This window comes from Symphalangus syndactylus, chromosome 12, assembly GCF_028878055.3.
Source record: "Symphalangus syndactylus isolate Jambi chromosome 12, NHGRI_mSymSyn1-v2.1_pri, whole genome shotgun sequence".
Lineage (NCBI taxonomy): Eukaryota > Metazoa > Chordata > Mammalia > Primates > Hylobatidae > Symphalangus > Symphalangus syndactylus.
Genome location: NC_072441.2, coordinates 97,902,360 through 97,918,340, shown reverse-complemented (window position 1 = coordinate 97,918,340; position 15,981 = coordinate 97,902,360). Strand labels below are relative to the sequence as shown.

The following is a 15,981-nucleotide window of genomic DNA, read 5'->3' as shown; positions in this document are numbered from 1 at the left end:
CTGTGTATGCCTGTTCTGGTCCTTGTTTATTCAGAGGACCTTAGGAAATTCACTTCATTTATCTTAAGCCTCATTTTGATAAGCTGTAAAAGAGATAACGAGTAATGTACCCTTCAGACAATTTTCCGATTGCAATACAGAAGCAGTTCAATAAATGTTTTGGGATTGTTCTGGAACATTTGAAATATTAAAATGGTTTGAAAGTCATTGTGATAAATCAGTTTTATAATTACCTCAGCAAACTGAGTAAATGCCTCCAAGGTATGTTGTTCTAGCAGCCAACTCCTGTCAGCTAGCAGTAAGGCAAAAATACAGGACAGGTTGGGCAGAATTCTGTCCTAAAAGAACCAAGCCTTATTATAATAGAGAAAAGAAACCATAATAGATAATCATAAAATAGCCATACATTCAGTAAGCCCAGTGTTGTCAAGTTTCCATAATCCTGTCCCAGGGGGAACACACTAAAACATATTAGGTAATGTCACTCTTTTACTCAGATCCTTCCAGTAGCTCCCTATTTCCCTCGTAGTGAAAGCCAAAGTCCTCAAATGGCCTGCAAAGTCCTGCTACCTCTGTGTTAGCTATACTTGCTTACCTGAATATGAGGCATGCTCCCTTCTCCAATGCTTTGCATTTCAGGTTTTTACTTGCATGTCACCTTGGTGAGGACTTCACTGACTATATATCCCATTTCAAACTGGACCCCTACATTCATATTCCCTATCTTCCTTCCCTGCTTTATTTTTCTCCATAGCACTCACCACCATTTAATATACTGCACATATCACCATGTTGTTATTGTTTATTGCCTCTAAACAGGCTAACAGTGGGGATTTATTAGTTTGGTTCATTACTGCATTGCCAATGATTAAAACAGCACTGGATACGGCAAAAACTTATAATCTTTCCCAAATGGATAAATCAGTCAATCTCATTTCATAGCTTTAAATGCCTCCTATGTTCTGATGAATATCAAAAATTTCTTCAGGTCTTGACCTCACTCCTGGGAATATAGAAGGCACTGCGATTTCTGCTTATAAAACATTTGTTTCATAATTTCTCAGCCTGTGCATAGTCTATAGTGGTTCACAAATGAAGCAGCATTTTGGAATAGATTTATTTCATGGTAAAAAGACAGCTCAGATGCCAAGTGTCTTTGGATATTTTTGTCAAGAGAGTTGAAAAGAAGCTGTCAACATTCTATGCTTATCTCATGAAATATAACCTTAACATGATGGAGACAGATGGGATACTGTTAACTTATGAACAAATAAAAGAGCCCCTTAGAAATTAAATTTTTGGTTTCAAAGAGTTTAATCCACATGTTATGAGATACTATCACGTGTTTGCTTTAATTACGTAAGAAAGTTCTCATTAGTGAACTCTTTATAGTCGCTCCCTTGGAGATTGAAGTGTCAATTACTAGAATTACTGAATTTTGGCTATAGTAATAAGGAAGGCGTAACTCTCAATTTATGAAGATCTCTTTGCTGTAAGTTCTTTAAATTGTGTACTGGCCTGGTAATATACATTTACTGAGGTTTTAAAATTCAGTAGATGTGTATTGCCAGGCTAGTGCAGTATAATTTTATAAATAATCCATTTGTCAGCTATACATACTTTGCAACATTTTCAAAAATACTGTCTTTAAAAACAGGTTCTCTTTCATGGATAAAAAACGAAGAGAATAATTTTAATAAATTACCAAATTTCCTAATTACGTGCTGTTCCCTATAAGACAAATACACAGGAACTGTGTATTAGAACCCAACTGGAATAAGAATCTAATATGGTAGACTACAGCCAACTAATAAATTATTTGTGTATCAACATATATTTTTCTAAAAGAAAAGAACTTAAAATGAGTTGTATTGTAAGTTATAAATAGATTTTATAATCTGTCTGGAACATAGTTTTTTTTTCCAACTTTGTCAGTAATTGCAAAATTTCAGAAAAAGCCTAAAAATCCCTTAATCACTAACTCTTATAGAGATTTTGTTTTAATAATACAAGAACAGAGTTAAGCAATATTACCTGGATAGCTTCAGGTATAAAAAGTTTTCCTAGAGAAGATACAAAATCCAACATTGCCAAACGAACATAGTCAGGAGGCTCTAATTTAAGCAGTGAGGTCTGCAAAGTTACTACCTACAGAGGTGAAGACCAAAGAACAGTTATAAATAATACCAGTATTTTGTACAGACACAATAACTGCCTAAGATCCGGATGGAAATGTGGGGAGGGGAAACAAAACCAAACCCAGAAAAAAACAAACACACCACAGCCCCTGAACTTCACTGGTAGAATTTAAATAAGAATCCTATGAACAAGTTAACTGTTACAGCATTATTCTTACCACACCCTCCTGCCTCCAACCACGTAAAAAATAAAAGTATACATGTTCTTGAAAAACTTTATATACCAAACCTTTAAAAAATATTGTGTACAAACACTATTTTATCGTGCTTTGATTTATTGCACTTTGAAGATACTGCATTTTTTTTTTTTTTTTTTTACAATGTAAGGTGTGTGGCAACTCTGTACTGAACAAGTCTACCTGTACCATTTCTGCAACAGCATGTGCTCACTTCATGGCTGTCACAGATTGGTAATTCCTGCAATATTTCAACTTGTTCATTAGGATTTTATTATGGTGATTTGTGATCTTTGATGTTACTACTGTAATTGTTTTGGAGCACCACAAACTGTGCCCATATAAGATGGCAAATATAATAAATTGTGTGTTGTGACTGTTCTACCAACAGGTAGGTCACCAGCCTCTCCCCTTCTCCTTGGGCTTCCCTATTCCCTGAGACACAATATTAAAATTAACTCTAAAATGGCCTCTTAAGTGTTCGAGTGAAAAGAATAATCTCATCTCTCACTTTAAATCAAAAGCTAAAGATAATTCAGCCTGGTGCTGTCAAAAGCCAAGAGAGGTGAAAAGCTAGGCCTCTTTTGCAAGTTAGCCAAGTCGTGAATGCAAAGGAAAAGTTCTTGAAGGAAATGAAAAATGCTATTCCAATGAACACGGGAAGTCTTATTGTTCATGTGGAAAGTTTTAGTGGTCTGGATAGATCAAACCAGCCGCAATATTCCTTAAAGCCAAAGCCAAATCCAAAGCCAGGCCCCAACTCTCTCCAGTTCTGTGAAAGCTGAGAGGTGAAAAAGCTGCAGAAGAAATGTTTGATGCTAACAGAGGTTGACCCGTGAAGTTTAAGAAGCATCTCCGTAACACAAAAGCACAAGGTGAAGCAACAAGTGCTGATGAAGAAGCTGCAGTAAATTATCCAGAAGACCTGACTAAGATCACTGATGGAAGTGGTTGCATTAAACAATATATTTTTAATGTAGAGGAAGCACCATTCTATTGGAAGAAGATGCTACCTAGGATTTTCATAGCTAGAGAGGTGAAGTCAATGCCTGGCTTCAAAGCTCAAAGGACAGACTCTCTTCTTGGGGGCTAATGCAGCTGGTGAAGTTGAAGCCAATGTTCACTTACTATTAAAAAAATCCTAAGGCCCTTAAGAATTCTGCTAAATCTACTCTGCATGTACTCTATCAATGGAACAACAAAGCCAGGATGATAGCATACCTGTTTATATCACTGTTTACTGAATATTTTTTGGCCCACTATTGAGAGGCCTACTGCTCAGAAAAAAAGATTTCTTTCAAAATATACTGCTCATTGACAATGCACCTGCTCACCCAGGAGCTCTGAAGGAGACGTATAAGATGAATATTGTTTTCATGTTTGTTAATACAACAATCATTCTGCAGCCCATGAATCAAGGAATAATTGTGACTTTCAAGTCTTATTGTTTAAGAAATACGTTTTATAAGGCTATAGCTGCCATGGATAGTGATTCCTCTGATGAACCTGGACAAAGTAAATTGAAAACCTTCTGGGAAGGAGTCATCATTTCAGATGCCATGAAGAACATTCATGATTCATTTGGAGGAGGTCAAAATATCAACATTAACAGGAGTTAGAAGTTGATTCCATCCCTCATGGATGACTTTGAGGGGTTCAAACCTACAGTGGAGGAAGTAACTGTAGATGTGGTAGAAATAGCTAGCAAACTAGAAGTAGATCCTGAAGATGTGACTGAATTGTTGCAATCTCATGATCAAACTTGAATGGAAGAGGAGTTGCTTCTCATGAATGAACAAAGAAAGTGGTTTCTTGACACATAACTACTGGTATAGAAGATGCTGTGAACATTGTTGAAATGAAAACAAATAATTTAGAGTATTACATAAACTGAGTTGTTAAAACAATAGCAGGAATTGAGAAGATTGACTCTAATTTTGAAAGAAGTTTTACTGTGGGTAAAATACCATCAAATAGCATCACATGCTACAGAGAAATCTTTCATGAAGGGAAGAGTCAATTGATGTGGCAGACTTCATTGTCGTATTTTAAGAAATTGCCACAGCCACCCTAACCTTCAGCAACCACCATCCTGATGGGTTAGCAGCCATCCACACTGAAGCAAGACCCTCTACCACCAAAAAGATTATGTTTTGCTGAAGGCTTATATGATCATTAGCATTTTTAGCAATAAAGTGTTTTTTAATTATGTACATTTTTTACACATAATACTATAATACACTTAACCTACAGTATAGTGTAAACGTAACTTCTGTATGCACTGGGAAGCCAAAAAATTCATGTGACTCACTCACTTTATTGTGGTGGTCTGGAACACAACCTGTAATCTCTCTGTGGTATGCCTGTATTTAAAATTCTATTGAGAGAAAAGGACTGGTAAGCTTTTTCTCTAACAGGCCAAATAGTAAGTATTTTAGGCTTTGTAGGCAACATGTTCTCTGTTACATATTATTTTTTATTTTGCAAACCTTTAAAATTCATGCCTAGCTCTTGGGCTGAAAACAGGAGGGCAAAATTTAGACAGGAGGCCGTAATTTGCAAACCCCCAATTTAAAAGAATCTTGAGGTGAAATCTTTTATAAAGGAAGCAATACCTTTTGAACAATCTACTTATTTCGAAATTTTAGAACTTTATTTGGGTTTTTTAAAGGTAGGCACATTCTATCAAAATTATTGTATTTTTTTCTAAAAGAATATTAGAGCTTTCAGAATCAGAATCAAATTGTTGCATTCAATGAGTTAATTACTGTATTCTGACTCTTTATAACTTAGTAAAATCCATGTTATACATATGATATAGGACATACTTCTTATTGCTAACTTCTTCATATACACACCATTAAAAAAAGCTACTAAAAGCAAAGCTGTTACTAGTTTTATTCCTTTCTGTTCTACCACATACTGTGACAGGAATCATCTCTTCGATCATCTTCATGAATAAGAAGGGTAGTTTCTCCTCTTAACAGTTATTGTTTCTCTTTCTTACCTGACCCTGAGCTTAAGCTAACTCTTACTTTGGGGCGTCAATTCTGTCTTCTATGGACTCATTCCAAAGCCTCTAAATCACTTCAGTTTAGCTGAAGGGCTTTCCCATTTTCTCTGTCATCTTAGAACCTCCAAAAGAAAGGCACAGCTGAGGCACCACGACAAGGCTTCCCTGGACAGTGACCCAGGCTCTGCCTGTCCTAGCCATGTAAGCTGGAGGCCAAAGAGGAAATTCAGTAGTGCTTTTCTTTCAAAATAATTTTATTTTTTCAAAGAAACAATGGATGCTATCTTTTAATCCACACTGGTTAGATTCCACATTCCCACAGCTGCTGAAATGCCTTTGAAACTGCTATGAATGCAGGTTCAACACACGAACTGACTCCTAACCTCAGGGCTTTGTGGGGGGTAGTTAACAGTAATAACAAAAAGTATTGACTGCTCAGTATAGGGTGACAGAGAAGAACAGATAAAGGCTGAATTAACAGCACCATATATTAACAATACTGTAAGGAAGAAAGAGAAATGAGATATCCTTGATGAAGACAAGTCAACATATGACACAACAAGAGGAGGTTTAAAAGAAATATTTCTAGAAAGTTATTTTACATGATAGCAGTTTTAGCAACCTCCTTAGCAAACAAAGTATCAATTTGGTCATTATTCTTACCTGAAGTATCAGTTTAGGATCTAGGGTTTGAATGAAAAATCCCAACAGTGGAAGTAAAAGGCTGAATGTCTGTTGAACATAAGGTTGATCTGCTACCTAAGAAACACAAAGTAACTTTGAAGAAAAATTTTCAATCACATAAGATTTACTATAATAATAGCAAACTTTTATTGAGCACTTATTATATATCAGGTAATATGTTTATTGAGCACTTATTATATATCAGGTAATATGTTAAGTATTTTATATTTATTACCTCATTTATGCCTTACAAAACAGCTCTGAGGTAGATATTATTACCTTCACTTTACTGATAAGAAAACAGGGTCAAAGAGGTTAAATAATTTGTTCAAGATCACATGGCTAGGATAAAAAGCAGAGCTGTGACTGAAATCCAAATTTAAGTCTAAAAGGGATCTAATTACTTGTCTGTCACTGAAAGGCTTGTATGTTCCTTAGTAATATTAAAATTTCATTTCTCTTCTTCATAATTTTGGTTTACATTATAATATTGTAAGCTATATCCCCAGCACAGATATCCTGAATGAATACTGAATGATTTGTGAACATCAGGGAAAGTACTTCATGAAGTCAAAACATTGCAGTAGGGCAATCTGACCATAAAAAACAATAATAAAACATTATCTGTAAAATCATTTCTATCATTTCCCAAAAGTATGGCTGTTGCCTTTAGCTTCCACTAGCTGCCAGAGGCCAATGTTAATTTCTACTTAGTCAAAGAAAACAAACAGGCTATTTATATTTTTAAACTAAGAAACACGTGTACAACCATGTGTGGGATGCATATCATTAGTTTTAGATCATCACTTGGCTTTTCGGCTTTTCTGGGAAAGAGAAATACAAATTAGCCACATCCATTCACTAGCCCTTTCCACCTTTAAGTCAGCTCACCCTCCATTGCCCAAAAGATTTATTAAAGGTCCTAGAATCACAGAAATAGGATACATTAACCCAAGACAGAACAGAAACAATAGGGGAAGAGATTGGGGGTGGGGGGGGGAAGGGTATAACCAGTTAGGAAAGTAAGTAGGTGGACTGCCATCACATTATGTATTCTAATTTTACTAATATAATGCTATCACACTCTGAAAGAAAGCTGCCTGAGAGAGTACAGATACTTTAAGTTCTTATAAAGGTCTACCAAGCACCCAAAAGAATTAGATACATTTTACTCTACACTGGAAAATTTCAGTACAATCCTCTTTTTTTGATATTTTCTATTTTTTGATAAGGAAAGAATCAGTTGCTTTCCTTACCTGTTTAATGTTTAAAAAAGCCCAAAGCTGACTCACAACTTCCATAATTGCAGTTTGTTTTCCTGTATCCAAAGCTTCACCAGCAGAATTACATATTGCAAGCAAAGCAGACAGTACTGTGTTCTAAAGGACAGAAACAGGAAAGGACTTGAGTTTAAACACCAGTCTAAAGCACCACCAAGAGCCCACTTACCTAGGTTATAAAAGGTACTTTTAACTCTTCATAAAAGTCCATGTAGAATAATACTTCTAAGAGCCAAAGCCATCTTTTCAGCTATTTAATTAACACAAGTATATATTAAAAATAATTTTCCTTGTACACAGAAACATTTGCTTGATTTTTCTAAATAAACTTTTTTTTTTTTTTTTTTTTTGAGACGGCATCTCGCTCTGTCACCAGGCTAGAGTGCAGTGGTGCAATCTTGGCTCACTGTAACCTCCAACTCCCAGGTTCAAAAGATTCTCCTGCCTCAACCTCCCGAGAAGCTGGGACTACAGGCACGTACCACCACACCCAGCTAATTTTTGTATTTTTATTAGAGACTCGGTTTTCACCATGTTGGCCAGGATGGTCTCGATCTCTTGACCTCGTGATCTGCCCGTCTCGGCCTCCCAAAGTGCTAGGATTACAGGCGTGAGCCACTGCACCCAGCCATAAACTTCCTCTTAGGGTGAAACGCTGGTAACCCAAAGTTACCAAATGGAAGCAGAAATGTACTTTAATAAATAGCTTTGATACAAGTGGTCAGTATAATCAAGCTAATTTATAATATACATCAACAAAAAGTTATTTTTTCACATTACGCACCCAGCAATCTTTATAGGTTACTAGATTTTTATTTTTCCTGTTGTTTTAAAATTTTAAATGCCTCAGCAACACTGCATTTAATAAGCAAAGATAGTACTTAAAAAATACTAGTATTTGAAACTAAAGGCAATCTTTTCTGGATTAACTCTTACCATGTGTGAAAATCCTCAATTCTCTCTCTGACTGGCCAGGAATGAGGTTGTTTGAGGTGTGGTGGGGGTACAGAGGAGGTCTTACGAGAATGTAATACACAGTAACAATGAATGCCTTTAATCTATTATACTTAGACAACCACACTTAATTTTATGCAATTACCATACAACTTCTTAAGATTTACTTATTTCCTTTTATAAATAAACATGTTCTAGATGCAGAAATCCTTAAAATGATACTAGCAAACCAAATTCAATAGCACATCAAAAATTAATTCAACATGATCAAGTATACTCCATTCCTGGGATGCAAGGTTGGTTCAACATATGCAAATCAGTAAGTGTGATTCACCACGTAAGCAGAATTAAAGACAAAAACCATATTGATCATCTCAATAGATATGGAAAAAGCTTTTGATAAAATCCAACATCCCTTTATAATAAAGGCCGTCAAGACACTAGGCATCAAAAGAACATACATCAAAATAATAAGAGCCATCTATGACAACCTCACAGCCAACAACATACTGAACAGGCAAAAACTGGAGGCATTCCTCTTCAGAAATGGAACATGACAAGGATGCCCACTCTCACCACTGCTATTCAACATAATATTGAAAGTTCAAGCCAGAGCAGTAAGGCAAGAGAAAAAAATAAAAGCAGCACACAAATAGGAAAAGAAGTCAAACTATCTGTTTCAGGATACAAAATCAATGTACAAAAATCAGTACTATTTCTATACACCAATAACATTCAAGCTGAGTGGCAAATCAGGAACACAAGGCCAAGTGCAGTGGCTCACGCCTGTAATCCCAGCACATTGGGAGGCCGAGGTGGGAGGATCACGAGGTCAGGAGATCGAGGCCATCCTGGCTAACACAGTGAGACCCCGTCTCTACTAAAAATACAAAAAATTAGCTGGGCGTGTTGGCAGACACCTGTAGTCCCAGCTACTTGGGAGGCTAAGGCAGGAGAATGGCAGGAACCCAGGAGGCAGAGCTCGCAGTAAGCTGAGATTGCATCATTGCACTCCAGCCTGAGTGACAGTGTGAGACTCCGTCTCAACAAAAAAAGAAAAAAAAAAAAAAGAAAACACAATTCTGTTTACAGTAGACACACACACACCCCTAGGAATACATTTAACCAAGGAGGTGAAAGATCTCTGCAAGGAGAACTATAAAACATTGCTAAAAGAAATCATAGATGACACAAACAAATGGAAAAACATTCCATGCTCATAGACTGGAAGAGTCAATATCATTAAGATGGCCATACTGCCCAAAGCAATCTACAGATTCAATGCTTTTCCTACCAAACTACTGACACCGTTTTTCACAGAATTAGAAGAAACTATTCTAAAATTTATATGGAATCAAAAAAGAGCCTGAATAGCCAAAGTAATCCTAAGCAAAATGAAGAAGGCCAGAGGCATCACATGACTTGACTTGAAACTATACTGTAAGACTACAGTAACCAAAACATCATGATACTGGTACAAAAACAGAAATGGATCAATGAAACACAATAGAGAACCTACAAATAAAGCCATATACCTACAGCCATGTGATCATTGAAAAAGTCAACAAAAACAAGCAATAGGGAAAGGACTCCTATTCAATAAATGGTGCTGGGATAGCTAGCTAGCCTACATGCAGAAGAATGAAACTGGATAGCCACCTTTCAGCATATACAAAAATTAACTCAAGATGGATTAAAGATTTAAATATAAGACCTCAAACTATAAGAATCCTAGAAAAAAACCTAGGAAACACCATTCTAGACATCAGCCTTGAGAAAGACACCAATAGCAATTGTAATAAAAACAAAAATTGACAAGTGGGACCTAATTAAAGAGCTTCTGCACAGCAAAAGAAACTATCAACAAAGTAAACAGACAACTCATAAAATGGGAGAAAATACTTGCAAACTATGCATGTGACAAAGGTCTAATATCCAGAATCTATAAGGAACTTAAACACCTGAACAAGTAAAAAACAACCCCATAAGAAAATGGGCAAAAGACATGAACAGACACTTCTCAAAACAAGACACACAAGAGGCCAACCAACATATAAAAAAACTATCAGGGAAATGCAAATCAAAATCACAATGAGATACTATCTCACACCAGTCACAATGGCCGTTATTAAAAAGTCAAACAACAGATGCTGGTGAGGCTGCAGAGAAAATAAACACTTATATACTGCTGGTAGGAATGTATATTATTTCAGCCACTGTGGAAAGCAGTTTGGAGATTTCTCAAAGAACTCAGAACTACCATTCTACCCAGCAATCTCATTACTGGGTACATATCCAAAAGAAAACAAATCGTTCTACCAAAAAGACACATGTACTCACATGTTCATTGCAGCACTACTCACAACAGCAGACATGGAATCAACCTAGATGTCCATCAACAGATTAAAGAAAATGTGGTACATATATACCATGGAATAGTATACAGTCATAAAAAAGAATGAAATCATGTCCTTTGCAGCAACAGAGAGCAGCTAGACACCATTATCCTAAGCAAACTAACACAGGAACAGAAAACCAAATACCATATGTTCTCACTTATAAGTGAGAGCTAAACACTGGGCACTCATGGACATAAAGATGGCAACAATAAACACAGGACTACTAGTGGGGGGAGGGAGGAGAGACGGTAAGTGTTGATAAACAGTTGGGTACTATGCTGAGTACCTGGGTGATGAAATCATTCATATCCCAAACCTCAGCATCACACAATAAAACCAGGTAACAAACCTGCACAAGTATCCCCTACATCTAAAATAAATGTTGAGGCTCGGTGTAGTGGCTCATTCCTGTAATCCCAGCACTTTGGGAGACTGAGGTGGACAGATCACCTGAGGTCAGGAGTTCGAGACCAGCCTGGTCAATATGGTGAAACCCCATCTCTACTAAAAATACAAAAATGAGCCAGGCATGGTGGCGGGTGCCTGCAATCCCAGCTACTCGGGAGGCTGAGGCAGGATAATTGCTTAAGGCCAGGAGGCAGGGGTTGCGGTGAGCCAAAATCATGCCACTGCACTCTAGCCTGGGCAACAGAGCAAGACTCCATCTCAAAAAATAAAGTAAAAAATAAACGTTGAAAAAATTTTAAAATAAAAAAAAGGCATATGTTGAACAACCTGCTGAACTAAAAAGCTGTGGTCATACTTCAAAAAGTTTACTTATAGGGCTTTTACTTTACCTAATATAAAACAAAACATCTTTTGTCCTTACTATAGAAATTGGTATACATTAAATGCAAAACTCAGACACATTTAACCCGTTCTTAACTAGGTATTTAATACTTTTTCTAAAATAAAGTCACATAAAAACATTTCCTTTGGATAAGCCTGGGCATGGTGGCTCACACCTGTAATCCCAGCACTTTGCGAGGCCAAGGCGGGTGGATTACCTGACATGAGGAGTTCGTGACCTGCTGGCCAACATGGTGAAAGTCCGTCTCTACTAAAAATACAAAACATTAGCTGGGCATGGTGGGGGGAGCCTGTAATCCCTGCTACTCAGGAGGCTGAGGCAGGAGAATCGCCTGAATCCATGAGGTGGAGGTTGCAGTGAGCCAAGATCACACCATTGCACTCCAGCCTGGATGATGAGAACAAAACCTCATCCCCCCCAAAAATTATAATAATTATGATCAAGTGTCATTACATATAACAGTATCAGAACATTGGTACTCAGCATGGAAACATATGCCCTCAGAAAAACCTGAACTCCTAATTTAGAACTGCAAATAGACCTCTGTCCCTTTGAATGCCCTATCCTTATCCTTGCTTTTCTCTACTTAACATAAATTGGCATTTCTTATTTTACTGTCCACTGCTAAGCTCAAATGTGAGTCTATGAGAGTAGACATTTTTGGTTCCCGATGTACCCCCAATGCCTAGAACAAAGTGGCACATAAAAGTACTCCAAATACATTTGTTGAATGAATGAATGAGCATATGAACACTAAACTGGAAATTTCAACTACATGTACTATATCCAGTCAACTTTTAAAAATCTCGCATTTCCTACTTCTTCTAGTAGATGAGTCTCTTTTTATTATTCCATTATTTTATGAGGGAACATTCTATGTAAAAGGTACATAAAGGTTCAGAGTAAGTTAGCATAAAATGAGCACAAAATGGGGGTTGTATTTTGTCGAATGGAAGAATTACATCTGCCTAATCCAGAGATGCATCAGCAAAAATACACAAGTGAAGTGTTCCATAGTGTGTTTCATCATGTCTCAACATATCTTAAGTGACACAGGAAACAACCCCACAATATAATACATCAATTAAAGTAACAGTAAGTTTCTCACAAATTCTTTTACAAAGTAGAAATCTGAAAATCTTACCAGGTTCTAACAGAAACAGAGAACAGAGAGTGTGTGCATCTTATTAACAACCTATCCCCAGTACCTAAAACAATGCTCAATAAACAGCTGCTGAATGAATAAAATCAATCAAAATTATTATCTTACCAGAGATTCTAGTTCTCCCAAAGTACGACTGCTGCTCAGCCATTTCCTGCATTCTGCTGTGCCTACTGTGGTGACCTCATGGACAGTTTGTTCCCTAAGCTCAGCAGGTAACGCCTGGAAGGAAATATGCTGCCACAGAGGCAGATTTTCTGCTTCTTTTGGGGAAAATTTCTGGATAAACTCCAGCTGAAATAAATTGTTAAAGAAGAGTAAAATGAGACAAGTCAGAGGAATGGATACACAAAAGCTAAGTATTAGTTTCCACATTTAATATTTCAAGAAAGCTTTATAATGGTACAGTACTATCTACGTTCCAGACCAGGGTAACATAAATGAACATGCTTTATTATTATTGTTGTTGATGCTGCATTGGTTTCCAAAACAAAAACACAGCTTAAGTGGAGCACAATATAAAGGCACCCAAGACATTAAATAATGTATTTATTAGTTATGTCAGATATCTTATCATGCTCCTACTTACCAATAAGTCTTATTTTGCTATATACTCCTCACCTTGTACAGTTAAGTCAAAAGTAATATTCCAAATATACAAACTGGATTGATTTAGTCAACCTTCATAGCTTACTATTATCTCACTTGATTATAGCAGAGAACTTAAAGAAGCAAAGATTCAGCTTTCAAATGAGTTAGCTGGTTTTGTCCTACTTTAGACAACATACTAAATCAGTTTCACAAAGGTAAGCCACAAATCAAAAAGAGTGTGGTTGGCAAATCCATTCCACCACTGAAATAACCAAAGTGCTTAGTAGGTTAACAGAAAAGTACTGTTTTGTTAAAATGCAGATGTTAGAGACTAGATAAAAATGGAAAACAAAAGTTGTAAGAAACAGTTTAAATATTGAATCAGTTTTTGGTGGAAAAATAGTAAAAACCAATGGTGCATTTAATGATTAAAATAAGTATAATCCAACTAGGAAGTATATTAGTGTATTTTCTAAGAAGTAGAATAATTCAATTTAAAATACTCAAAATCTACTTGATGAAAACTTTTCCCACACCAAAAACTAAAAACCCACCAAAAAAAAAAAAATTAAATCTGACAGAGAAACTTTTCTGTCATATGCTATATTTGTATTTCAATTTTATTTCTTTTGTGGAAAATATTTACCAGTCAATGCAAGCTAGAAATCATGTGGCTATCTGCTGTGACAGAGGCTACACCCAGAAAAACAGATCCCTTGATGAGCGAGTGTCTATTATAAAAAGCAGCTTTATTCATAAAACGAAACTACATCAGGAAAGCCAAGAGAACTGTGCCAACTGGTAAACATCAGTTAAAATATCACCTTTCTTTATAATAAAGTCCAGTAAGTGAGTGAACTACTTCCCTTTCCAAAATAGAAACTAAAAAAATAATGTCCTGGACAACATAAAAGGGTAGGTATTGCCAAAATTTGTTACAGTAAGAGTTCAAGATTCTATTCTGAGGTTGAAAACCCTGGTTTCAACACAATTCTAAAGACTTAAAACTGCTATGACAAAATAGTTCATAAAAGACTAAAGTATAAGGGAACAATACACAGAGAATTATGACTTCTTTTCTTAAAACCGGAAAGAGAATACACTTGTGGGTTTAAAATGCAAATGCAGTAATTTTTACTTCACATTAAAAAGGTAGTACAACTATCAGTGTGCTTAGATAAGGCATATTAAATACTTTTCCCTCAAGTAGGTAACCTCCTTGTATTTTTGCTTTTCTTGATACAATGGAATACTACTAATAGTTACATACTAAAAGAAATAATGTGATATTCAATAATTACTATTAGAACAGTAAATGCATTCTAACATCTATTAGCATTTTCTTCCAAATTAGCATCATAGACACCTTTGTTTTTTAAAGTATATTATCACCATACTGGGATTAACTATTTTCATTTATGTTAAGGTGACATCACTTGTAAAAAAATTTGGGTTATTTTACTATTTAAAAAGACACCATCTTGTAATGCATATAGCTGAATAATTATTTCAAGTTTCATTGCTCGCTTCTCCTTTTTTCTCTAATATGCTTTCTTACCTTTGCTTCTCTAGTCCCACAACCTTCCGCATTCATCCTGTAACATGTACCTCAAATGCCATCAACTCCCAACTCCTATGCCTACCTGTTCCCATACTGCACCTCTTCAGAAATGACTGTCTCAGCTATGAACACCCAAAAACATTTGATTTGTGCCTCAGTTTTGGCATTCATCACAAACCACTCTTTAATATGAGTATCTTTATAAATTTATAATTTCTACTAGATTTTATGTTCCTTAAGATATCATGAGATAGTGCAGTGGTTTCCAAGCTGTTTTTTTTACAATAAGACAGTCTTGCTATGTTGTCCAGGCTGGACTTGAACTTTGGGCTAAATAAAACGATCCTCCGATTCTCCTGCCTCAGCATCCCAGATCAGCTGTTAGGTGTGAATTTGTGGAAGTTATTTGATTTCCCCGAGCTACTGTTTCTTCATCTGTCAAATGGACACAATATTATCTGTCACAAGGCTGCTGTAAGGACTAAATGAATTAAGTGCCTGGCCTGGTACAGTCTCAAAAATATTATTTCCCTTCCTCCTTCCTTTAAGAGAAAGGATAATGTCTTAAGGGGTAAAAAAAAGAGCCAAGCAGGAGAGGAGACCTAACATTTGTTAAATGGTCTTTTCATGCCATATGTATATCTTATCAAGTTTCTTAACTGCCATATGAGTATTAGTATCTATCTCAATTTTATAATTAACTCTCCTAAGGACTCTCAAAATGGGTATTCAGATTCAGGTTTTCTTAAATTTCATCACAATAACTTGTACATAAACAAAATCTGCATTTAATAACTGAAGATACAAATTAAAAGTAACTCCTCATTTACCTATAATTTACATATCTGATAGCCTCAATTATTTGGAAAAATTTAGAAAACTGAGAGTAAGAGATCTCTAGGCATAGACTATAATTTATCTAATTTAGAACACTGCTTCTAGACCTCATAGCTAATTCATTCTGAGTTATATTATTTTAAAAGTTAAAATTTCATAACCACCTTGTGAAAATGATTTTATTCCTGTTGTATAAATAAGAAAATTGAGGTTAAAAGGAAAGTGGCAACTGAGCTCAATAGCTCACACCTCTAATCCCAGCACTTTGGGACGCCAAGGCAGGAGGATCGTTTGAGTTCAAGTTTGAGACCAGCC

General features: G+C 36.0%; 1 protein-coding gene across 5 annotated transcripts in view; it reads right to left on the bottom strand.

The window, feature by feature from the left end:
- Positions 1-15,981, bottom strand: part of FIRRM (FIGNL1 interacting regulator of recombination and mitosis) — a 57,467-nt gene that overhangs the window by 3,249 nt on the left and 38,237 nt on the right. For 4 of the 5 annotated variants that reach the window (XM_063627201.1, XM_063627200.1, XM_063627202.1 and 1 more), the window contains 5 exons: positions 12,786-12,971; positions 7,328-7,450; positions 6,051-6,146; positions 2,035-2,148; positions 234-338 (listed from right to left, as the gene is read on the bottom strand). In XM_063627201.1, the coding sequence (XP_063483271.1) occupies positions 234-338; positions 2,035-2,148; positions 6,051-6,146; positions 7,328-7,450; positions 12,786-12,971 (624 nt within the window). The remainder of the gene's footprint in view (positions 1-233; positions 339-2,034; positions 2,149-6,050; positions 6,147-7,327; positions 7,451-12,785; positions 12,972-15,981) is intronic. The other variant, XR_010117616.1, reaches the window with a different exon arrangement.